Source organism: Brassica napus, chromosome C9, assembly GCF_020379485.1.
Source record: "Brassica napus cultivar Da-Ae chromosome C9, Da-Ae, whole genome shotgun sequence".
NCBI classification, from domain to species: Eukaryota; Viridiplantae; Streptophyta; class Magnoliopsida; order Brassicales; family Brassicaceae; genus Brassica; species Brassica napus.
In genome coordinates, this window is record NC_063452.1 from 21,411,123 (window position 1) to 21,435,729 (window position 24,607).

The 24,607-nt window shown below is 36.8% G+C and overlaps 4 protein-coding genes across 4 annotated transcripts; 2 read left to right on the forward strand and 2 right to left on the reverse strand.

The window, feature by feature from the left end:
• Positions 1–10,537: 10,537 nt before the first annotated feature.
• On the reverse strand, positions 10,538–13,367 carry LOC125592433. The gene is made up of 5 exons (XM_048767577.1): positions 13,062–13,367; positions 12,846–12,977; positions 11,816–12,342; positions 11,649–11,733; positions 10,538–11,568 (listed from the first exon to the last, which is right to left on the reverse strand). Exons 1-5 carry the CDS (start codon positions 13,242–13,244, stop codon positions 10,903–10,905), a joined length of 1,593 nt encoding a protein of 530 aa, XP_048623534.1. The 5' UTR covers positions 13,245–13,367; the 3' UTR covers positions 10,538–10,902.
• LOC125592534 lies at positions 13,363–15,065 on the reverse strand. Its single transcript, XM_048767753.1, has 3 exons — positions 14,945–15,065; positions 13,837–14,846; positions 13,363–13,746 (listed from the first exon to the last, which is right to left on the reverse strand). Exons 1-3 carry the CDS (start codon positions 15,063–15,065, stop codon positions 13,363–13,365), a joined length of 1,515 nt encoding a protein of 504 aa, XP_048623710.1.
• A 1,048-nt stretch (positions 15,066–16,113) lies between these two features.
• LOC106417625 (BOI-related E3 ubiquitin-protein ligase 1) lies at positions 16,114–17,306 on the forward strand. Its single transcript, XM_013858403.3, has one exon. The coding sequence runs from the start codon at positions 16,186–16,188 to the stop codon at positions 17,104–17,106; it is 921 nt and encodes a 306-aa protein (XP_013713857.1). The 5' UTR covers positions 16,114–16,185; the 3' UTR covers positions 17,107–17,306.
• A 4,652-nt stretch (positions 17,307–21,958) lies between these two features.
• On the forward strand, positions 21,959–23,515 carry LOC106416934. Its single transcript, XM_013857809.2, has one exon. It carries the CDS (start codon positions 21,959–21,961, stop codon positions 23,513–23,515), a length of 1,557 nt encoding a protein of 518 aa, XP_013713263.2.
• Positions 23,516–24,607: the final 1,092 nt, after the last annotated feature.

Sequence of the window (24,607 nt, forward strand, 5' to 3'; positions counted from 1 at the left end):
AATTTGGATTTAATAAGATAATTATGAATATATACTTATGAATATCTTATTAAATTTTAATTGTATGCCTATTTAATAAGATATTCTTATATATTGATAATATCTTCCTAAAATTATTGGAAGAACTTCATAAATTTGATATCTAAATTTTATAAAAAAATATACATAGTTAAAAACATCTTTCTATATTTTCAATTATATATTGAGTAATATTTTCTAAATATTCATATAAATTAAATTTAAGAAAAAAACACATATTTAGGAAGAACTTCTTAAATTGACCTACAAGTTAAATTTAAGAAGTCTATTTACACATTTATTAAAGCATTCTTAAATTGGGAGTTTATTTTACAAATTCAGAAAAATATCCTACATGTTCATGAAAATTTTCCTGAACTCAAATTTAGGATATAATATTATCAGTGCCGGTCCAGACTTGTGCGACGCCTAAAGCGGACCAAATATTTTTGCCCCTATATGATACTTAATTTTTTTACTATATATTAAGTACATATGTAAAATAGTACCAAATAATATTAAAACTTAAAGCTGTTTAAAAAAAAGCATTATTTGTAGCTTATCTTATATGTTTTTGTATTTTTGTATTTGCCGTTTCACTTGGCTAATTTTTGTTATATTTTGCTACATTTTTATTACAAATGAAATCAACAAAAAAATATATAAAATAAAGAAAAATTTATGTTTGTTTGAAATTCAAAAGTTTCTAAAAATTCACAAAATAGAAGAAAAAAAGATATAATAGGATATGCAAATATTCCTACTACAATCAATCACAGTATAGCAATTAAACGTGGAATATGCACAATTTATAATTCAAATTAATTGTTATAACATTTCTTGTTATAAGAAAAACTAGAAAGAAGATAGTTTTTTTTCTTTTCTTTTTTTTTGTAACAGGAAGATAGTTGTTTTTAATAATGTTTAGGGATGTTACAAAATCTACTTTATCGCTGACGATTATAAAAACAGAAAAATAGTTATTACTCTTAAGGAAGAACCCGTAATAGAATCTATTGTATCACTGGAGATTATCAGAAAAGAAAAAAAGTATTATTGTTATCAAATAAAAAGAACAGAGGCTTCGAACGAGGCTGCTGCAAGTCACGATAATAAGTTAACATGACACCAGACTAAAGTGAACTGGTTTGTGTTTGACGCCCCTAAAAGTTTTATAATCTTTCGCGCCTAAATCCATTGTTTTATGGGCTTTAGTGCAGGACCGGACCTGAATATTATACATACTCAAAGAAGTTTTTCTAAACTTTTATTAGGAAAAAATGCTTTGATAAAAATGTCTTAATTTTATTTTTGAAACAAAAATATTTTGAAAAAAAATTGTAAAGAAAATCGTTTTTTATTTTCTAATTTTTAATATTTATTTTTATATGTATAATAATTAGTTAATTAAAATTATTAATGAAGATAAAATTTTCATTTATTAATAAAATCTATTTTAATTACTTTAAAAATTAAATACTATTTGGGGATAAAAAAAAGAGTTATTTAGAAGATTTGCCTTTGTGTTCTAGATTTGAACCATGCCGTTTTCTCGGAGTTAAGCCTTATTATTTAAAACTATCCACTATTTAAAAGTATAAATACTAGTTTAAAAAGTATAAAATCGAAAAACCATGAGTTTAAAAAAAACTATTTTATTAAATTATCGAACAAACCATGTGTACTTATCGTTCGATGTTTGTACTTTTAATTAATGTTTTAGATATCGTTCAAAAGTATTAATGAATTCAAACCTATGTATTGCGTCTTGTATAAAGAAAGAAAAAGTACAATTGAGTGACAGACAAGAAAGAAAATAAAAGTAAAGAACATTCGAGGGTGACTGGTAACCATCATAGAAACGATAAGAACGAAAGGAAAAAAATGAGTAAAAATAAAATTTTAGGAATATTGAAGAATGATAGTTCTTTATCAAAATTAATGAGAAATTGATTTGTTCTATAATTCTCTACAAATAAAAAAATGAGAAGGAAAACCTATTACTCGTGAATGGTAAAGAGTTTAAGAAATATTAAGAAACATAGTGTTTTTCTTCGTTCCCTTGGTCATCCATCACACCCAAAATATATACAGTTCAATCTTTTCAGTAAGGCTCGCATGATGTGACAAGCGTGAAGAGGAACTAACACGTGTAGCATTTGCAACGTGCCAGCCTCTGACCTTATTATTTGTTGTCTACTGTTTCATTCAGAGAGTTAATTAAAGGGAAAATTAGAAGATTGAGCAACTTTTAAGTTTGAATTAGAAATTTGGGCAAACCCATGTTTTAATTAGGTTGTTGGGCAACCTAGTAGGAGAGAGAAGAAAAAGTGGACAGTTTTAACCTTTTTGCCCCACAACCTTGAGCTGCAATTCGTGGGACCAGGCTGTCTTTTGCCCAGAAAAACTTGCCTCAGGAATACCGACACACGCGCGCCGGATGTGCGTGTAAGAGACGAATTGAATATTATATTATTTTAATTTCAGAAGGAAACATGGTATTGGGCTTCGTTTTTGGGCTATTTGACCCCAAAACTTGAAGGCCTTATATGTGATGATTTTTCGCGGGAAACAACGGCTCCAAGGTGGACGAATGGCCATTAATGACTGGTGACTTAGGAAAAAATGTGTTTTACTTTAATTTATTAATTAAAAACAGGAGAACTATTAATTATTTAATACAAAAACGTACGAACCCTATCTCTTTGCATGTCTCCTTATTGAGGAGTAAAAAAGGCTACCGAACAAGGGAACTTGAGGCAGCGAATTTTACACACAGAGGCATGAGCTGCATCCGATATGGTGAGGGAGGAAAGGGTATGGCGGATGGTGGGTGTTCTGTATCTAGCATCGAAGGTAAATCATATATAAGCCGTACACCATTGCATTTATGACATTATAGTTATTGCTGAAATCATTTATTACAGATTTGAGGGTGTTCGGAATTCAGGTGTTTTTTTGTGCGAAACTATATTTATTGCTTCTGATTAGCACATTGAATTTTTAAATAAATTTATGTTTTATTTTTCGTAGGTGTTCACGATTCATACATCGTTGTAATCTCTGGACGGTGGATTATGTACGACACTGGTGACTGGGATTTTAAACTTGATAGCGACCGTATGGGGAGGGCTGTCTATGCGAAGTTGATAACTTCTGTTGAAGACTTGAAGCGGGCCATTATTGAGTCATACGGTCTAGTTGGAATGTCTGTTGCCGTTGAGATGTCATATTGGCTTGGTGAACACGGATCTTGTGCTGTTGGTGAAAGAGAAGCTCCTGTTCAAATTTCCAAAGATAAGGATTTCGACTTGTTTACTTCGGCACGTAAGGTGGACAAGTACATCAACGTATTTGTCACATTCAAAGAGGAAATAGATGGGAAAATCCATTTTCTGAGGCCAATGGGGAATCTTTTGAAGTCCAAAGAAGTTGCCAGCAGCAACGAAATGCAAGTTGGGAGTACGTCTGCTGAAGTGCACACCCGGAATGAAGTTAATGACGGTGAGACTGATTTGACCGAAGATGAAATAATTCTGATGGGAGTTGCGGAAATTGAAGCAGTTTATGCCTCAAATGGTTTTGGGATGCGTGAAGTGGATGGAACTGCATGTGAAGTTCAGAATAACGTGGAGACGACTGAAGATGCTGCGTTAGGGGAATGCGAAGATGCCGACGATGAGGATTATGATTACAATTTATGGCATGATTTTGTTGGACGAAATTGCGAATGGGACGATGATAAGGATGAGGATGGAGGGGTAGGTGGTGGTGGTCGAACTAACGTAACATATGGAGGTGTACGTGGTGAGGTGGTGACTAAAACGAGGAGTGGACGAACTAATCCTTCTTCATCTACAAACAAACAGCGTACCGCAAACCCACCATCAACTTTTGAAGATTACGTAGATGAGGGTAGAGATTACATAGGCTCATCTAGGATTTCGATGGAGAATATTGAAGAAGCAAGTAATAATTTAGGTGTCAAGTCAAGTGATCAAGTGGCCGACACTGAGAATCATTCAGATCCAAATCAAGAAGAGGACCCAAGTTTGGACAACAGCTCCCAAATGTTGGTTCTCCAGACTCCTCCAAAGCCGTTCAACATGCATACTCGGGAAGTTGACGACAGTGATGATTTCGTTGGGCAGGTCCCTCAATGTGTTTCGTCTAGACTGACACATGATACATCTGATGGAGAAGACGAGGATGACGACTTTGTCGAACCGGTACCTCAGTGTGTTTCGGGTGGTCAGACACATGAAACCCTGGTTGGAGAAGACGAGGATGACGACTTTATCGAACCGGTACCTCAGTCTCGAAGCCGTGAGGAAGACGCAAGAAGACGTCGTGAAAAGGATAAGGCTGATGACGAATCACTCATGAAATCCGTTAGAGCCGTTGAGCTATATGGATTTGAGGATGTAGAAGCTTCGTCTAACAACGAAGCAGTTAACGATTATACCGTCGATGATATTGACTTCACTCTAGCAGATGCTGATATGTACACTGGGAAGCTATTCAGTAGCAAGCAAGAATTCAAGATCAGTTTGCACATTTATGCCTTAAAGCAGGTGTTCAGGTTCAAGTTCCACAAACATGCGTTTAACTACGTCGCAGCGAAATGCATTGATAAAAACTGCAAATTTTATGTTATGGCTAAGCAATTGGGGGAATCTTCGACATATCAGGTGAGGAAGGCGCAACTGAAGCATGTCTGCACATCTGATGCTAAAGCGCAATATAAGAAACATGCGACGTCGAAAGTAATAGCTGCACTAATGAGATCGAAGTATGAAAGGCTCCAAGCTGGACCGCGCGCATCTGAATTACCCGAGATGCTCCGGAGTGAGTTCTTGTTTACGGCCACATATTGGAAATGTTGGAAAGCAAAAGAGTTAGCAACTGTGGCTGCACAAGGAACAGAAGAGAGCTCTTACAAGCTCCTGCCGAAATATTTTTATGTTGTAAAGTATGCAAATCCTGGGTCCATTACTAATATCAAAACTGAAAAAGATGATAAGGGTCAGACAAGGTTTAAGTACGCGTTCATGGCGCTGAAAGCTTGCATTGACGGGTGGAAGCATCTACGGAAGGTTATTGTGGTGGATGGTACTCATATGTTTGGGAAGTACAAAGGGTGTTTACTAACTGCAAGTGGGCAAGATGCCAATTTTCAGGTATTCCCTATAGCGTTTGCTGTTGTAGACAATGAAACAAACGAGTCTTGGAGTTGGTTTTTTGAGAAGCTGACAGAGATCGTAGAAGATGGCTCCGATTTATCTATTGTGTCTGATAGAGCAAATCAAATATGTGTTGCTAAAGATAAGTGGTATCCTCTTTCACACCATGGGTGCTGCCTCGTACACCTACAGAGAAACGTCGACGCAAAATTCAAGAAAAGGAATCAGAAGCAAATGGTTGGCAGGGCAGCCGAGGTATTCAAGGTATCCCACTTTAAGAGACTTTACGCGGAGATCAAACTTACAGATAAGCGCTGTTGGGATTATCTTGAGAAGATCGATCCTAGACATTGGACAAGGTCACACTTTGAGGGCGAGCGGTACAATCTAATGAGCTCGAATATAGCTGAGTCTCTCAACAAAGCACTAGTTCCTGCGCGCGATTCCCCGATAATGGCGCTATTTGAGTTCATCAGACGCATGATTAGTCGTTGGTTTGTGAGTAGACAGCGAAAGATATCGAAAATGAGTGGTGAGATCCCCCCGGCTGTTGACGAGTTGATGGAGAACAATCTAGAAGACGCAAGAGCGTACGCTGTGATGCCTCTGTCTGCTTTTGAATTTGAGGTAACTCTAAAAACAACCGGCTTCGGGAGTTCTGTTAATTTGGAAACCAGGTCTTGCACATGTCTTGAATTCCAGAAAGTTGGAATACCATGTCGACATGCCATTGCTGCGGCTATGTTTCGGGACTTGCAGCACTCAGAGTTCGTTGCAGACGCCTATCTAAAAAAGACATGGAATGAAACAACAAAGGGTGTTACACTCCCGGTTCCAGATCCGCAAGATCTTTTCATACCTTCGGAGGTTAGTGACCTTATCATGTTACCACCAAAGACGAAGAGACCACCAGGACGTCCACCGACCAAGCGTAAACGTTCTGCAGGAGAAATACCGGTACGACCTAATCTCATCTGACTGTAGTCATGGATATTTTCTGAATAAAGGCTGTTATGTTTTTTTCAGGAGGGGCCGAAGAAGAAGAAACTAAACACATGTAGTCGATGTCATATCTCAGGTCACAACAAAAAGTCTTGTAAAGAACCGCTACAATGATGGGTTATGGATGGAGGAGATTTTATGTATTGTTGACAAGGGAGTTATTGTTTAGGTGTTTCCTAATAACACATCTATAATGCTATTTTGCGAACTGATGAGATATGGATTACGCAGTGCTTCTTCTTGAATTTATTAGATATGTATGGTTTTATTGTCATTCCTAAATATGGTGTTCATGTTTATGATTTGATGTAACTTGTTTATAACTTGAGGTGTACGATATCTGTGTAGCCAATCTAGCCGTTAGAAAGACATTTAAATACAATGTAGCCGTTGTATTGTGGTCCAATAATAATATAGCCGTTACAATCTCAATCTATTTAAGTATGACTGCTTGTGTCGTCTATATTTCAGATTTTTAGCGATTCTCTCTTTACTCTATTTTTATACTAAAGATGGGACTTGATTATAGCTATAGCCAGCCTTCCGAATCAGAGGACTATGGTGGGAATGACTCCAGCCACACAGAAGACCATGAGGTTGAAGATCTTATTCGTCGGGACCAAGCTGAGCTAAATTATAATTATGTTGCGACGGTTCAGTACCCTCCGCAACCCGAGGTCGAATTTGGATTCCCGCAGACATGCTACTGTGGTGGTCGGCCTAAGCTAGCAACATCTCGCACTGTAAATGATCCAGGTAGAAGATACTACACGTGTGATTATGTTAATGATGGAGACTGTCATGTTCATAAATGGTGGGATGAGGCGGTTATGGAGGAGATGAGAGCCAGGGATTCGCACACACTTCAATTGTCTGAAAAGGTAGATTATCTTACCTTTTGGAATGACTATGACCCACAACTTAACAAGTTTAAGGATCTCCAGAATGAGACTGAGCAAAAGCTGGTTAGGCTAGAGAAGATAGTGTCTGAGTTAGCTGAAAACAGAACAAGGTTAACCAATGGCTTCGAATACTTTGTTGGTGGAATGGTTATTATATTAGTTTTACTTGGGTTGGTGATCATATTCAAGTAACTCTTTATTTTGTAATGTAATAAATCGGATGAGTAATGAACTCTTGATGTGGTTTTTTGTAATGTGTCATTTTTTTATGATTCTACTAAAATTCTATGAACCAATAAACACGTTTGAAAAAAAAAATGGTGAATATATCCCTCTCAATATTATATTCTACTATTTAAGTAGAAATGCTTTTGAAGGTTAATTTGTACTCTTCTATCAAATTTTAACTGTTTATCTCATAATGGGCCTATCCATATCCAATTAAGAAGCAAACCCATTTGAATTAATGTAATTTCATAATGTGTACAAAAGTCATCATTATACACCCTCGGTGAAGGTGTACGAAGTCATCATTATATCCCCTCGGTTACGTAAGCTTCATATCATAGTTTGAAATTAGGGCTACCTTCTGACACGGAAAATACATCTTCTTTATACATATTTGTACTAATTAATGTATGAACTTAAGGTATTCTCATCTCTCTCTTCGTTGGTGTACGAACACGCGTACACTAATGGTTTTAACACGAAAATAAATTTAAGTGAACTCTGTCTATGACAAGAAAGTTTCCTACTTCATTTCATATGGTCTAATCAGTCGGAGATTTAATTCTACCGAGGAGTCGCAACGATTTAATTTGCATGGTTTAAACCGAGGAGTAGTAATGGAACGCCGCGTCTGTTACCAAAAAATTAATTAATTATTTTCGTAATATATATACTACTCTGTTGTCATTTAATATCTTTTTCATCTTTCTAAACACATTCTCTGCAAACCTCTTTCTCTGCAAAACTCTTTCATTCCAAAAATGGTGTCTGATATCAGCCAGGGCAAAATGACCGTCGCAAAATACAAACAATTCTTTTACAGTTTGCCTATAGTCGGCGAACGCACCGAGCAGCAGTTGATCCTGTTGGCCAAGGCCGGTTTGAAGGAAGAGATCCGCGACGGTCTGGAAACTGAGGAGTTCGCCACACTCGAGGCCCTGTTCGAGGATGCGGAGGAAGTCGAGGAGGGGTTAAAGGAAACACCTCCATCCAGCCCTGGCAAACACCGCCGCACAAGCCCCGATCACCGCAGTAGCAAACGTGCTCGCAAGGCGGAGAAAAAAGGTGACCCGGAGGATGAGGGTTATGGATACCCCGGCGAAGGAGAGACGGGGTTAAAGGACGATGAAGAAGGTGACTACTGGGAGTGGATGCAGATGGACACGGACGTGGATGACGACGCTTCCGACTGGACCGACGACACATTGGGTTCTGGGCAGTTCAGAATGGACAACTACCCAGACAGCTCCGGCACCGACTCCAGCACCTCCGACTCCGACTGGAAACCTCCTCCTCTTTTAATATTATTAAATATTTTGAATTTTATTGTTTTGTGTAATTATGTTGAACTCTTTTTTTTTTTGAACTCTTTATTATATTTTATAATAAAATTTATGATTTCTGTTTATTATTGCATGTTTAATATTGGTAAAATTAGGAATTGCTAATTATACGAATACTGATGGTATATGAATACTGACGGTATATGAATACTTACGGTATTCGAATACTGATGGTATACGAATACTAACGGTATACGAATACAGACGGTATTCGAATACTCAAGGTCTACGAATACTGACGGTATTCGAATACTTAAGGTCTACGAATAATTCCATTAATTACTCACTTTTATTACTCAACATTCATAACTAGGGATGTCAAATGGGCTTAATGACCATGGGTTAACCAAGACCAACCCCAAATGGTCTGACCATATTAGGCCCAATTGACATCTCTATTCATAATTCCATTAATATTTATCTTTACTCACTTTTCATTGATTAAACGGTATATGAATACTGAAGGTATACAAATACTGAAGGTATACCAGAGAAAACGGTATACGAATACTGACGGTAAACGAATACTGACGGTATACGAATACTAACGGTATTCGAATACTGACAGTATACGAATACTGACGGTGTACGAATACTGACGGTATTCGAATACTTAAGGTCTACGAATACTGACGGTATTCGAATACTTAAGGTCTACGAATACTGACGGTATTCGAATACTTAAGGTCTACGAATAATTCCATTAATTACCCACTTTTATTACTCAACATTCATAACTAGGGATGTCAAATGGGCTTAATGACCATGGGTTAACTAAGACCAACCCCAAATGGTCTGACCATATTAGGCCCAATTGACATCTCTTCATAATTCCATTAATATTTATCTTTACTCACTTTTCATTGATTAAACGGTATACGAATACTGAAGGTATACGAATACTGAAGGTATACGAGAGAAAACATATAACATTGACGAATACTTTAGGTCTACGAGAGAAAACAGATAACATTGACGAATACTTAAGGTATACGAATACTTAAGGTCTACGAATACTTAAGCTATACGATAGAAAACAGATAACATCGAGGATAACATAAATAAAGTCCTAGAGGATGTGAGAAATGTTGCAGCATATCCAAAATAGCCTGCAGTTTTTACAAGAACCTTCAAAATCGACTGTGTAATCATGGCCATAAAGGCAGCTTGGTGACTTGATTACCTCATCATCCGGAAATTTGAAAGATGCACCATATCTGTTCATGTATGGCGCTCCAAATGATATCAATCGCCACTCTAGATCAGCTCCCAGTCCAACTATCGCATCCGAGCGAAGGTCATAGTGATTAGCTTCGAACTGCTGAAACAGTTTACTGGCTTCCTTGTCATTGCCAATACACACGTTGAAAATGCCGACTGCTAAAGTTGATAAATCATGATTTGGGACATTTGGTTGCAATATTCTAATACATTTCTCAGGACCTACGATCAGTGCTGCATAGAGCCCTTCATAGTAGATAGCGTTTGTGTTGCCAGCTGTTACGCACTTGATGAAAAACTCTCGAAACTGACCACCAGTGCAGATTTGACATGTTGCAAAGGTGACCATTGGCTGAACATTACACTTCCTTAAGACGGAGGGTTCGTGGACAAATGCATAACCCCAGCCTGCAAAATACCACCAAGATAGTAGAATGAATCCACTCCCACCATCTCTATTATTTTACACAAAATTTCTTCTGGAAGATTGGGGATGTTTAGAGATGCCATACTATTGAGTTCTGTTGGAGATGTTTATCAGAAGCATTGAATATGTATATATAGAATAAAGAAATAAACAAAGGAGTCTTATGAGTTACTAGGAAAGTTATTGTCCCCTCCCACATTTTGTACCTAACACTCTCAGAGAAATAGTTATTGCAATCAATTTTTAAATTTTACACTAATACTTATTAAATGAAACAGTAAAAACACCAACTACTTCTGAAATTGTTTTCCTTTGAAACAAATAACTAACACACTATGGTGAGATCTTGCATGGATATTATACTCTAATAACCCTAAACCCTAAACATGCAACCCTAAACCCTAAACACTAAACCCTAAACCCTAAACCCTAAACCCTAAATATATAAGAAATACGATATAAAACCTTCAAAGATAAACTGATCTGTTTGAATTATAGTGTCTGGATGAATGAAAAGATACAATAACCGTTAACAATTCGGTTTAACAAACGAAATGAAGCAGGCAGTATACACGTCTTCAACCATCGTTTTGAACTTTTGCGTTTCCAATAAATTCTTCATAGGTATCCATCGCGTATTTCTGACGGAATATGTCCACCTTTTTGTCATCGATCTGCCCCATATCCTCATAGGAGTATCCCGCTGCATGCATTTCCAGAAATTTGACCGCGCATGGTCCACAGTCGCCAGACCTTTCGTTGAAGTAAATATTGTCTGGACGCACCCATGAAAATGCTTGGTCTTCTTCAGGATGACTACTATCGGAAGGAGGCGAAAACGCAGCTAAGACATGAGGCAATGCGCGTAGAAGATAAGCCATGTGCTTGTTCACCTCATTATCGGACTCATTAAGGGGAATGTTGCAGTCCAAAATCTCCACTTGTCTGCATGTCAAGTTGATCACAAGACCAACCCAATGATCTTTTCCCCACATCATTGGGGCGTACACCCTGTCCACATCAACCAACAACACCTTCTTGTCATTCCGACGCGGCGTTTTTCCGGTGAAACTGAAACTGACAAGCCCTCCCCAGTTGAATCCCAATTTATCTGAGGCCTTCTCGAACTCTGCGAACTTTGATATGATGCCCGCAATACTGAAGTAGTCTACAAATCTGCACCTCCGACTCAGATAATTGCGTCCATGTCGCCTTACTAGCATACTAATTAGCACAGAAATGTGCTGAAAAATATGTACAAACCATTAGAAAAATATGTACAAACCACTTGAAAAAACGGATTAAGTTCTGATGAATGGAATACCTCGGTACTGACCCAATTTGTTGGCCGCGCCAACGACAGGAAGAACTTATTTGAGACATGGATCCCAATAACAATTTCGAATTCCCTGAAATTTGAGAACAAACCAAAAGTCAATATTAAACATTTGACAGTCCAAGAAATTTATACAGTATATCCAAACAACTTACTGTGCCGGTTTCTCGCGGAGAATTGACTGAAACTCTTGAAACTGCGCTTTCTCCAAGTCTGCTAAGGGCGTATATTTGGGTTTCTTGCAGCTTTGGAAAAGCTTCTTCAATCTCTTGTCTGGGGTGTACACTCCTCCAATCTTTGTTGAACGTCTCGGAATACGCTTCGTCTGGAGGTCATCTTTTTTGGTTGAGCTTATTGGAATACATTTCCCTTCTAGCTCTGCTTTTTTTAATGACCTAGTCAGATATCGACTCAGCTTCGAATTCCCAACGTCTGGTGTGCGACATTCAGTCATCGGATCATCCTCTGGCGGTGTCTTGTAATCTTCAGAATTTGTCGGTGACGCTTTACCACCTTGTTCCTCCGGCGGAAGGACGTAAGATTCAGGATGAGACCAAACGGTAAGCATCCTACAAGTGTTCTCCTGTGGATCTTTATAGACATTGTCACTCCGTGTCCCCTTTTCAACCTCTTCTGCTAACAAATTTAGCCCTGATATTGGAGACTCATCTCCCCCCTCGCCCTGACAACGTTCAGATATAGCTCATTCAAATACTTCGATTCAGATGTAGTTTAACATTAAAATACCTAATCAACATAATCTGTACACCTGGCAAAATTATCTGAACACTTGACTAACTAATATGAATACCTCTGATCTCTCACCTGAAAACTATCAAACAGATCAGTATACCTGACTACTTAAGCTGAACACCTCTTAAATTAACCTGAATACCAGACCAAACAAATGAGTATTCCTGTAAACCTCATAAATTAACATGAATACCTGAACTATTAACCAGAATACCAGACCAAACAAATCAGTATTCCTGTACACCTCAAAAATTAACCTGAATACCTTAACTAAATAACCTGAATACCTGACCAAACAAATCAGTATTCCTGTACACCTCACTAACTAAAACGAACAACTGATAATCTACGCTGAATACCTGGCCAAACCAAGCTGAACAGCAAAACATAATATATCTAGAGCCTATAAATTCATTGTTATAATCTATTTACCTCCAACGGTTCCGGGAGAGTCGGTTTTGCTGGCTTTGATACAATTTCTGGTCCAATCGGCGTTGAAACATCGACTTCTGGAATGTTTGCCGACTTCGAGAAAGAGGGGCCTTCGCCCGCCATTGAATCTACCTACACGTTGAATTTTCCTCAAAAAAGTTAGACCGGGATTCAGGCATTGTTTATCATTAAAAATTGTAGGAGCAGTTTGATTACCTTTTCCCAGAAGCGAGCATTTGGCGTACGGCCATCACAATGATTATCATGCATTCTCATCGTCTCATCGTCGCTAAACCCATCGCCGTTGTTCTTCTTGTGTTTCTTACTATCAGACCAAAATATTTCAGCTTCATCATTACCATCACCACTGAACGGACGTCGCTTCTTTGGACCTTCCATGCCGGTAGGGTCAGCGTGACTGTTGTCTCTGTTTGTTTTACCGGCTGCTGTGTTTTGCGGAACCGTGAACGAGCCTCCCCTATCATGATGCAACCAGTCAAAAATCTCGTTCCGCAATTTACCCAACTGTTTTCAGTTCAACTCGTATCCACTCTTTCAGCTCTTGCTCCTTATCTGATAAGTTTCCTGGTTCAGCCTGTTTACATATCCCACGACGAGGTCGAATAGGACGCTGAGGCGCCTGAGTCGAACTTCCAGGTTCATCACATGCTTTCCCAAACCGCCTAGACGGCTTTTGACACTTCTTTTTGACACCAACACCTTCAGCCTTTTCGGCTGGCTTCAGAGGTGGAAGGGATGAATCACCTCCTCTAAAGTCTGTTGCTTTGAACTCGTGCCCTTCCCGCATTCGACGAACTAAGTTATCTATTTGGGGATCGATTACTTCTTTCTTCCACTTTGGATCCCCACCTTCATCTGGGATTGAATACGTAACAATAACCTCAAACAAAGAACACAAACATTCATAAGTACACAAAGTTTGAGCGTCTTAACTTCTGTTTTGCAAATAAGATAGACAACAGCATTGTACCTCAGTTTGGGTTTCCACCAGAAGTATGTCTTCAAAATTCAGAAGTGCATTTGTTGAGTCGCATCCTTCTGGTTCTTGCAAGAAAGAAGTGGTTTTATTAGGTTCGGGAATTTTCTCAAGCAATGAGGGGATAGCTTTAAAAGCAAAAAGTTGCAGCGCCAGAGGGAACCCATAACACGCTGTTGACTGCTGTTTCAAACGAAGGCGCATGACCGAAAGGGATTTATCCATTTTAGAAGGATCAGAAGGTTGAGGTGGTCTCAATCTAGACAGAGTGCTGACGAATGCCTCTCTCCCCCATGGATATTGAAGAAATGATCTGGTGTCTTCCAGCATCTCGACGTAAGCAGGCGTCACACGAAGAAGTTTGTGACCACAAACCAGGAGCCCATCTACAAGCGCAATGAGAGCTAGTGGCAACCGCTTCCACTCAGGAAGACTAGGCTGTTCAAGCATACGAAGAACATCTGGTACAGTCACGTCTTCATCTTCAGTTTCAAACAACTCTTTCCACATACGTCCAGGTGTGGCATCGATAGATTCTGACCCGTTTCCAACTTTTTCCCTTTCAGGCTCGCATTTCAGCCCCGTGATGTCTCCGAACTCACGCAGAGAAAAGCGTAGTGGCTTGTCTGCAAACAAGAACCAGAGCTCATATAGGCGCATCGTAACCAGCTGACGGCTGAGGAGAGAATGTACAAGTTTCGCAGAGTTTGAGCAGCGCGATACAGGTAAGTGGAACAGAGCTCCAAACTGACTTCCTAGCAGACAATTCATTTCAGGGGAGCCTCTTAGCAACTTCACTAACGATCCAATGATACTCGCCTTTGAATAGATGTTCAGTCGAGGTTTGCCAGGATAGCAATTACGTGCGAACAGTCTTTCCGGGAAAGTCGGCGTGGTGACAATAAATTCCGGCTCGGTGGATGCAGCTTCGTCTTGTTCAGTGGATGCAGCTTCTTCTTGGTCGGTGGATGCAGGTTCCTCTAGTTCGGACTCCGTGCTAGATACTGAAATACAATGACCAAATCCAGACATTTACCCAACGCTTTATTTTTAAAAACTTTTTCCAAAGAATTTCACAGCGAAGCTTAGCGAAAGGAGATACCTGCATAACGAGACGCAGTTTTGCCTAGTCGGGGAATTTTCTTGGGATTTGCTTCTCTATCACTGGCGCATTGACTACGAGTCACCCTCCTCGAGGGCGTTACGCTGGAGGGGGATACCATGCCGATCTGGGTACAGTCGAGAGTGGTTCTTATGTGGGATTCTTCTTATGTTTGGTTCTCAATTGCAGCTGTTTAGAGGTAGTTCTGGTATATTTTGATATAAGGGATGTTTTGGTTTTTCTAATTTCTTTCTTTTTTATTCTTTTATTAGGTCTTTTTTTGATTTTTAAATAAAAAATCAAGAGGTGGCACGGTCGTAATATCAAGAACCACGCGCGCCCTCTGTCGACATTTCACAAGTCTGGAAAAGGCGATTCGTCCAATCTTCTAATTTAAACTCGAGGTCGCCCAACTCCTTAATATCAAACTTGCAATTTCCCCAATTTGCCAATTTTTCCTTAATTAAAAAGGAAACATAGGAAATTTACGGAAGTACCCCTTAAGATTCTGAAATGATGGACACTAACCAATCATATCATTGTTCAAATATTTGGTTAGTAAAATAAATCATTCTTTTATTTTCTGCAAGATGCGTTTTAATTTTTCTCTCAACTATTTTTGCTTAATGATTCCTAATTTTCGTGTAGTCAAATCAAAACTGAAATAAAATCTTTAAATTAGACAGATTTAATTTTCTTATGTTATGCCTTAGAAAATAACAAGATTGAAAATTGCATAAGAGCATGTTTAGTGGAAGTCTTTGTTCTCAAATCCTTAATACACATATATTTGTATGTATATATTATATATGTGTATATAATTACGGGTTAAGGACTTTACGAAAACCCAAACCGAATATATACATACAAATATATGTGTATTAAAAACCTAAGAGCAAAAACCCCCAATAATCATGCCTACTACACATGGGAACATATCATATTTCAAATGTGAGTAAAAAAAAAAAGTCTTCTCAATACCTATGGTAACACTTTTTTTGTTTGAACATTATTGACAAAGAAAATATACATACATATTCTATGGACGCACGATAAGTCCATAACACTACAAGTCAAGTCAACCAAAATGATATATATGGTCATATGTGTGCTGGTGCTTGTTCTGATTATACTAATAAATAAATAATTTAATAATGTAAAGTTGGAAACCATGAATTATTCTGTTTCTAAAAACAAAATAATATGAACAAATCTCTCTATTTAAATATTTTGACCTTTTTATGTCTCTCTCCTCATTATATAAAACCATCTTCCTTTGTTATCGTAGCCACAACCCTCTCTCAACTACATCTCTTAACATGAACAACCAAATCATCGCCGACGATTTTCCGGTGACACTGGGAGACCGGCAGTTACAATACATGCAGTCTCGCGCCATAGATCTGATTCAAACCGCACCGAGCTTCAATAAATATCATTTCAACCAATCTCCAGTGATGTTAAAACGACAGAGAGATTATGCGTTTGACTCCGACGCTCTAATGACAGCTCGGAAACGTAGGTCCGTTGCGTTTGTCCCGCCGCAGTCTCTAATTGAGGCACAACTCGTTTCTCAAATCCAGCAGCAACAAACAGATATCGATCTGTTCGTCGCTCAGCAAACGCAAACGCTCAGATTGGAGTTAGAAGCGAGGCAGAGAACGCAAACGTTGTCCTTAGTGTCAGCGGTTCAGTCCGTGATTGTCAAAAAGCTTAAACAGAGAGACGACGAGATTGTCCGAATGGGTAAACTAAACTATGTTTTGCAAGAGCGAGTGAAGAGTCTCTACGTCGAGAATCAGATCTTGCGTGACCTCGCTCAGACCAATGAAGCTACAGCTAACACTCTCCGGTCAAATCTTGAACATGTTCTCGCTCAGGTCGACGAGTTACCGGCGACCGCAGCAACCGGCGGAGATGTTTTTCATCCTCCGCTAGAAGAGGATGCTGTATCGAGCTGCGGAAGCTGCGACGGTGCTGATGGTAATGATTTCACGGCGGGGACAGGAGGATGTAAACGGTGCGGTGAAAGGACGGCTAGTGTGTTGGTGCTGCCTTGCCGTCACTTGTGTTTGTGTACAGTTTGTGGATCGGCTCTGTTACAGGCGTGCCCTGTATGCGATACGGTCATGAATGCTAGTGTTCATGTTAACATGTCATGAGACTCATGACCCATTTTTAATTTTTTAATTTTCTTTTTAGTGAAGGATTTCATAGCATAGTAAAAGTAATACTATTATAATTTTTTGGGATATTTAATTATGGAATTGATTTATTTGCTTAAAGCTTTGTACAACCGTTAGTAATTTCTTCATTCGTACGTAAGTATATTACTCTTTATCCGTTTCCAAAGACATTTTTGTTCAGAGAAAAATCATCCATACGACCATATCTAAAAAAATTATAATGTTTAATCAGTTATAATGTATACAACTTCAGTTAAATAATATCTTATGATTCTAACCAATAGAAGTGAATTTTGTTTTATATTCGAAATCTGTTACTATTAATAGACATATTATTAGTTTTTTTTTTTTTAGTTTACAAAAAAAACTAATAATATGTCTATTAAAAATCTTTTAAAAAAAAAATTTAACCAACCTACCTTGACTGATAGTAGCATATGAGGGATAACCCCAATGCGGTGAATTCACAGTTTGATTTTTATTGGCCACCAGATAATTTAACATTGCATTTTTAAAATCCACAGAATAGTCGGTTCACCTCGGTTGTCATGGTTAATTCAAAAAAAAATCTCTTAAATTATCTTTTAAAACAAATAAAATACTAACAAAAATTATTATATACTCCAGAAAAGATGGAAATAATATACTTTTTAATAATCAGTGCGATCTTATTTTTAGTAAAGTGTATTTTAAAATTAATAATATGTTAAGTTACCGCCACCGGATATCTTGTTCAAATCGCAGAATGATGCAATTCTCGTAATTTTATAGTCGAACTTGCCAACCGGATAATGACACGCTTAGCAAACTAACAGTTTAACACTGCATGCAAGGTTACATAACGGAGTGATTCGCCATAAGTTGTAAATAAAAATTTGAAATATAGAATGTATATCATGTTTTGTAATTCTTAACGTTGTATGCATGTGAAAATAAAGAAATGTGTAGAATTGAATAGTGGAATCACAGTAAAAAAGAAAGCTTGTTTTAAAACGTGTGGATTTCTTGAAACAACATTAACAATATATATCTATATCTATTAAAACAGAATTACAATTAGAACTTAACCCCGATTTTTCTTAAATATTTACAAGGGATTATCACTGGTATAAAACACATCTAATCTATTAAAACAGAATTACAATTAGAATTTAACCATGACTTTTCCTAAATATCAACAGGGGATCGTCATTGAGATAAAACACATCAGTTTTTATTTCGTACTAAACGTGCGACTTGAATTAGACCAACCTACCTTTTTTAACTCGCAAGAAAACCGGAGTGAACCTAAACAGACCTTTTGATTTAACATTAAGAGTTAAGACAAATTTTAGGCCAAACTTTTTCCAAAAAAAATGATTTCAACGGATCCATCCTTTTCTTTTAAATATTACTATATTTTATATATATATATATAATGTTAATTCTCACTTCGTTGTAATCATAATAAATACTCCCTCTGTTCCATATTCTAAGTAACTTTAGTTAAAAGCACTAATATTAAGAAATTGTTGTTTTTGTAAAAAATATTATTTAATTAATAAACTCAACCTATTATAAAAAAGCTAGCATTATTTGATTGGTTACACAATATCCAATAAAGAGAAAATGTGCATTGAAATATGAAAACTACTTATATTGTGAAACAAACATTTTTTGCTAAAACTACTTACAATATAAAACGGAGGGAGTATGTTATACATATTTTTACATTATGATTAATTTCTTGTAGAACAAGTACTTCAAGAAAAGTACATTTTCAAATAAATATTTATGTTCAAACCAATATAAATTTACATTATGAAAAATGTAAATTGTGGTTATTTAGAGAACCATACTAATATACAGGGATGTCAAAATGAGTTAAAGCTCATGAGCTGGATCAACTCAACTCGATTTTTCATGAGCATGAACTCTGTTTTTTAGGTTTATTTAGTAAAAGAACTAAATGATCGAACTTAAATTAGATCACGAGTTATATGAATGATTTTTTATGAACATGAACTAACGCATGAGCTTAGTCGTTTTTATACTTTATATATATATATATATATATATATATATATATATATATGTGTGTGTGTGTGTGTAAATGACCTCTATTTTTATTATGAATAGATTCTATATTAATCATATTTATATTCTCAAATTAAAATGTAAAACCAAAATGTTTTAAATATACGTAAAAGTGTTTAAAAATATTGATATCAATCCTCCTGTCATATATCTTTAGAATTAAAATGTAAAACAAAATATTCGTAAGACTCTCATGTGGAATATATATTTTTATGATTTTAATAGATGAAGATTTTGAAGATGAATCATCTCAAGACTCTTATGTGAAATAGATTTTTGGATCACTAATTTAACTTTTATTTAATTTATTATTAGTTTTTGTTTTTATTCAGTATTTACTATTAATGTTTTGGATTTTAACATTTAAATTTTAATTATATTATGAAAATTATGTTATTCTACATTCTATATAATTTTTTTTTTTTTTTTATTTTTAAATTGGATAGCAAGTTAGCTCATTTAACTCATGCTCTAGATGATATAAGTACGATTTCACATGGAAGCTCATATAATAAATGAACTGAGCCGAGCTAACTCATGAAAAATCTGAGCTCACTACGAACTGAGCTGAGTTGAGCGAGCTAACTCATTTTGACACCCTACTAATATAGACCCTACTAATATAGAAGATTAATAAACAAAAATAATATATTGATGATCCAAATACAATAAGAATGTTATGTGTAGACATGTTATATATAAAAATATGTAATATAGTAAACGTTATATATCTATAGTATTAAATGTATGTTTTATATAGTTTATACAAAAAATTACATCCGCACGGACGCGCTGGTCAAAGACTAGTTATCTATTAAAACATAAGTCATAACTTTTTTCATGTGTAATATTTCATTTTTGATAATTTTTTAAAATCATCACATTTAAATATAACCACAAATATATCTTATTAATATCTTAATAACATCAACAATATACTATTTTAAAGAGAATCTCAAATTTGTTTACTGTTAATACATGCTAAATTTAAAAATATTATTTATTAAAATAAAAGTCATGACTTCTTTCATGTGTGAGATTTTATTTTGGGCAATCTCTTAAGAAATCATCACATTTAAATATAATCACAAATATATCTTATTAATATCTTAATAAAATAAACAATATGCTAAATTCAAAAATATGTATTCAAGACCAATCAATAAAATATAATTAATTATACCAACTGATTTATAAAACATATTTTAACCTATTAATCTAATAATTATTAATAACATATATAATTATTTTGTAAGTCATTAACTATTTTGTAGGTCAGGTCATTAACAAAAACAAATTCATATGTTATGCAGTCATAACATATGATTATAGATACGTATGATTGTGTATATTATTTTTAGTATTATGTTATGCAACCATAACATATGATTAATGTTATTATTTTGATGATGTCAAAAAGGTATCACAACAAGTGATTGTTCTTTAATTTTTGAACAATTTTTATCATATTAATATAATTCATTTATAATTATATAACTAAATTTAAATATATTTAATAATATATATTTAATACCATTCTCTAGAATACTGTTCAAACGTTAAATCTAAATTGAAAAATAATTTTAAATATAAAATGAATTTAATTTATATAATAGAGAAAATATAGCATATTTTGTCTGTGAAACAAATGTATTTACAAATATATATAATCAACTAAATGACAATATTTTCATTTTTTTTTACTTTGAATTTGATTTGTTCAGAGAAATTAAAGAAAAAAATTAATTTTCTATTTTATGTAACCAAAAACATCATTAACTATTCACCTAATCATAATTCAACAAATAAAAATGCTAACTGGAGAATATAAAAGTTATATAAAAAGAAAAATGAATAAACTTGCCTTAAAATTTGAAAATGTCATCTAATTTGGAGTAAAAAAATCTCTAAAACGTCATATATTAAAAGCAAAGTAAATATATTTTTCAAACAAAAACATTAAAAAAAATTCTGCTTTGTATAAAATTATCAAATTACAAGTTACTTATCTAATATATCAATTTGATTGTTTCAACGTGCAAAACCGAAATACGCATCCAACATAGTTTACAACTTCGTAAATTCAATATGAAAAATCACCCAATACAATTGCGCAGATCAAAATCTAGTTTGTACATTAGGCAGAAAAAAATGATTTCTTAATTTGTTTTCGAATTTTTGGTTAAAATCATGATACAGTCTTACTGGTTTGGTTTATTCTAAACAGAATTCGATGCTGAAATTAATCGTCTTTATCGGTTTGGTTTTGAACTTGAAAGCACGTCCCATCGTGTGCTATAGGGGTATTTGTTGACATTATTATCGTCATTATTATTGATATTAGAAAATATCTATGCTTATTTTCCTGGAAACTTCAATGGAAGCCAAAGATGAAAGTTGCAAAAGACGACACAATAATTGAATTGGGAAACGAAATTTTGAAGTTTTTCCAAAACATGCTTGGTGGACCGGTGGTCCTTAGCCCTTTACTTATTCTCTGGCCAATCAATTGCATTTACATATAACAAAAATAGGAAAAAAACATATATTGCTTTTAATTTCAGGAAGTTATTGAGTAATTTAAATCGAACTTAATTGAATATTATTCCTGAAATATCTTTGTTTGATTCACTTCTGGTTACGGATTGTTTACATTTAAGCTTTGGGATTTATTTTTCACTCAAAATGTCATTAAGGATTTTCCTAGTTAGTGTATGTATAATGGTACCTAGTTTTTTTTTTTCGCAAGGCGATGTTAAGCGAAACTAGGGTTTTAGGGGTGACGAGTCAGGATGTGATGATGGATGATTCCGGAGGGCAGGGGAGGCCTCTGGGTGATCCCCCGGATATCCCTGACTCATGGGCAAGGAAGTTGGTAGGGAGTAGTGGTGGTGGGATGCGCAGGCCGGAGGATGTTTTAGATGAGAAGTTTGTGGCAGAGAGGGTTACTCTCGAATTCCCTGATGGGGTGGATGGGGAACCAGTGATTACCATAGGAACGGATGTGCTGGAGGCTATGAATGACTTATGGAAGCAGTGCATGATCGTCAAAGTCCTTGGACGGAATGTGCCGCTTATGCCTTTGCATCGGCGACTAAAAGAATTATGGAAACCTAAGGGAGCGATGGTCGTTATGGACCTACCCCGTCAGTACTTCATGATTCGTTTTGGAGAGGAGGAAGATTACATGAATGCTTTAACAGGAGGACCGTGGAGAGCGTTTGGGAGCTATCTTATGGTTCAGGCTTGGAACCCAGAGTTTGATCCAGTTAAGGATGATATAACTACAACGCCAGTTTGGGTGCGTATCTCTGATCTACCGGTTAACTTTTATCACAAAGCAATTCTTTTTGGTATTGCTAAAGGAGTGGGGAAGCCAATCAGGGTAGATGCAACCACGTCAAACCTGGAGAGAGCAAGGTTTGCACGGGTCTGTGGGGAGGTTAACCTTAAGAAACCATTGAAGGGTTCGATTATGGTTAATGGTGCAAGATTCTATGTCTCATATGAGGGATTATCCAATATTTGTTCGGGCTGTGGTCTTTATGGGCATATGATTCATACGTGTCCGTCGTCGGCTCGAGCAAGAGAGCCGATGAGTGCCCCTCGAGCTCAGAGTAATGTGGCTGAGATGCATCCAAGTCAAGTGGAAGATGGTTATACTCAGGTGAAGCGATCGGGTTGGAAGCCGGTGAGGTCGATGGATGTGGCAGTTGCTGCTAGGGGCCAAAGAGGAAATGTGAATCTTGGTGGCCGTGATTCTCGGCTGGAGAAAAATATGGAGAATATTACTGTTTCCAACAGTTTTGAACGGTTAAGGGAGGATTTAGATTCGGTCAATCCTCGTGAAGATACACAGAGTAGAGATGGGAATAAAGAAAATCGAGATGTGAATGTGGAGCGTGCTTCGCAAACAGGGCTTGTTGTGTTTGAGGCAGGTCCATTAAAGCCCATTGCTGGAAATCAAAGAAACGGAAAGTGGAGGAAGAATGGGCCGACAAAGACTAACAATCGAGTCCAGACTCAAGCGAAAATGAAGCCTGTTAGGGGTCTGGTTTACGGCCCAACACATCAGGATTCAGAACTTTCGTCGACGGGGAAGAGGATGAGGGTGGAACCTGGAGATGTGGGCCGTTCAGGAGGGTGCTTTGCCAATGAGAACCTAGTATCGGGAAAGGAGAGTCAACATGAGCAGGCGAAGGGCATGGAGACTCCTCTGGTTCCGACGGTGGCTGTTGAGCATACAGAGTGCACTGAGAAGCTGGGGCACTCCGAGATGGAGCTGGAGGTGAGGGAGAATCTCGAATAGCAGGCTTCCCCGGTTATTTCGAATAGATGGACCGTTAGTGATTGGAGGAGATTTTAATACAATTATTCGATTGGATGAAAGAACAGGAGGTAATGGGCAGCTCTCAGATGATTCTTTGGTTTTTGGGGAGTGGATTAATGACTTATCTCTTATTGATATGGGTTTCACTGGAAATCAATTTACGTGGAAACGAGGGAAAGAGGGGAGTTCCTTTGTAGCTAAGCATTTGGATAGGGTGTTGTGTTGTGCTCAAACCCGTTTGAAGTGGCAAAGTGCGTTAGTTTCTCACCTACCATTTCTCGCTTCAGACCATGCACCACTGTTCCTCCGACTTGAACCACCGGTGAGAATGGATGCGAGTAGACGGCCTTTCCGGTTCGAGGCTGCCTGGTTGCAGCATCCGAGTTTTAAAGATTTGTTGGAGAATTCATGGAATAGGAACATAGACACGAAGGCTGCTCTGAAGAATCTTCAAGTTGTCTTGCGTAAATGGAACAAGGAGGTATTTGGAGAAATTCAAGTTCGGAAGGAGAAAGCTATGAAAGAGATCAAAGAAGTGCAGGAGGAAATTGATAGGAACCAGACGGATGAATTGTTAAGCAGGGAGGATGAGTTATTAAAGGAGTTTGATGTTATTCTCGAACAGGAGGAAATGGTGTGGTTTCAGAAATCAAGAGAAAAATGGGTAAATTTTGGGGATAGAAACACCAAGTTCTTTCACACATCCACAGTGATTCGACGGCGAAGGAATCGTATTGAAACTCTGAGGAATGATGAAGATAAGTGGGTTTCTGATACAGAGGAGTTAGAGAGTATGGCGGTTCAGTATTTCACTCGCCTTGACTCTTTGGAAAATGTTGATCTTGTTGTTGAGAAGTTTCCGCAGGAAGGTTTCCCGAGTCTCTCTCGAGATGATAAGGTGGAATTGAGTAGACCGTTCTCTGGGATGGATATAGAGCTGGCAGTGAGAAGTATGAGAAGCTTTAAAGCTCTGGGACCGGATGGATATCAACCCATTTTCTATCAAAGAAGTTGGGAGGTAGTGGGTGAATCAGTGATACAATTTGCTTTGGAATTCCTCGAGTCGGGCCA

Bases quoted from the DNA above. Each gene is read 5' to 3' on its own strand.
- LOC125592433 (XM_048767577.1), bottom strand. From the start codon at position 13,244: ATGGAAGGTCCAAAGAAGCGACGTCCGTTCAGTGGTGATGGTAATGAT. The intron at 12,343-12,845 runs GTAAATAGATTA...GAACGTTGTCAG, and splicing joins CTCTCCCGGAACCGTTGGAG to GGCGAGGGGGGAGATGAGTC. The intron at 11,734-11,815 runs GTAAGTTGTTTG...CTCAAATTTCAG, and splicing joins CTCCGCGAGAAACCGGCACA to GGAATTCGAAATTGTTATTG.
- LOC125592534 (XM_048767753.1), bottom strand. From the start codon at position 15,065: ATGGTATCCCCCTCCAGCGTAACGCCCTCGAGGAGGGTGACTCGTAGT. The intron at 14,847-14,944 runs GTATCTCCTTTC...ATTGTATTTCAG, and splicing joins AACTGCGTCTCGTTATGCAG to TATCTAGCACGGAGTCCGAA. The intron at 13,747-13,836 runs GTACAATGCTGT...TCTTTGTTTGAG, and splicing joins TGGTGGAAACCCAAACTGAG to GTTATTGTTACGTATTCAAT.
- LOC106417625 (XM_013858403.3), top strand. From the start codon at position 16,186: ATGTCTCTCTCCTCATTATATAAAACCATCTTCCTTTGTTATCGTAGC.
- LOC106416934 (XM_013857809.2), top strand. From the start codon at position 21,959: ATGTTAAGCGAAACTAGGGTTTTAGGGGTGACGAGTCAGGATGTGATG.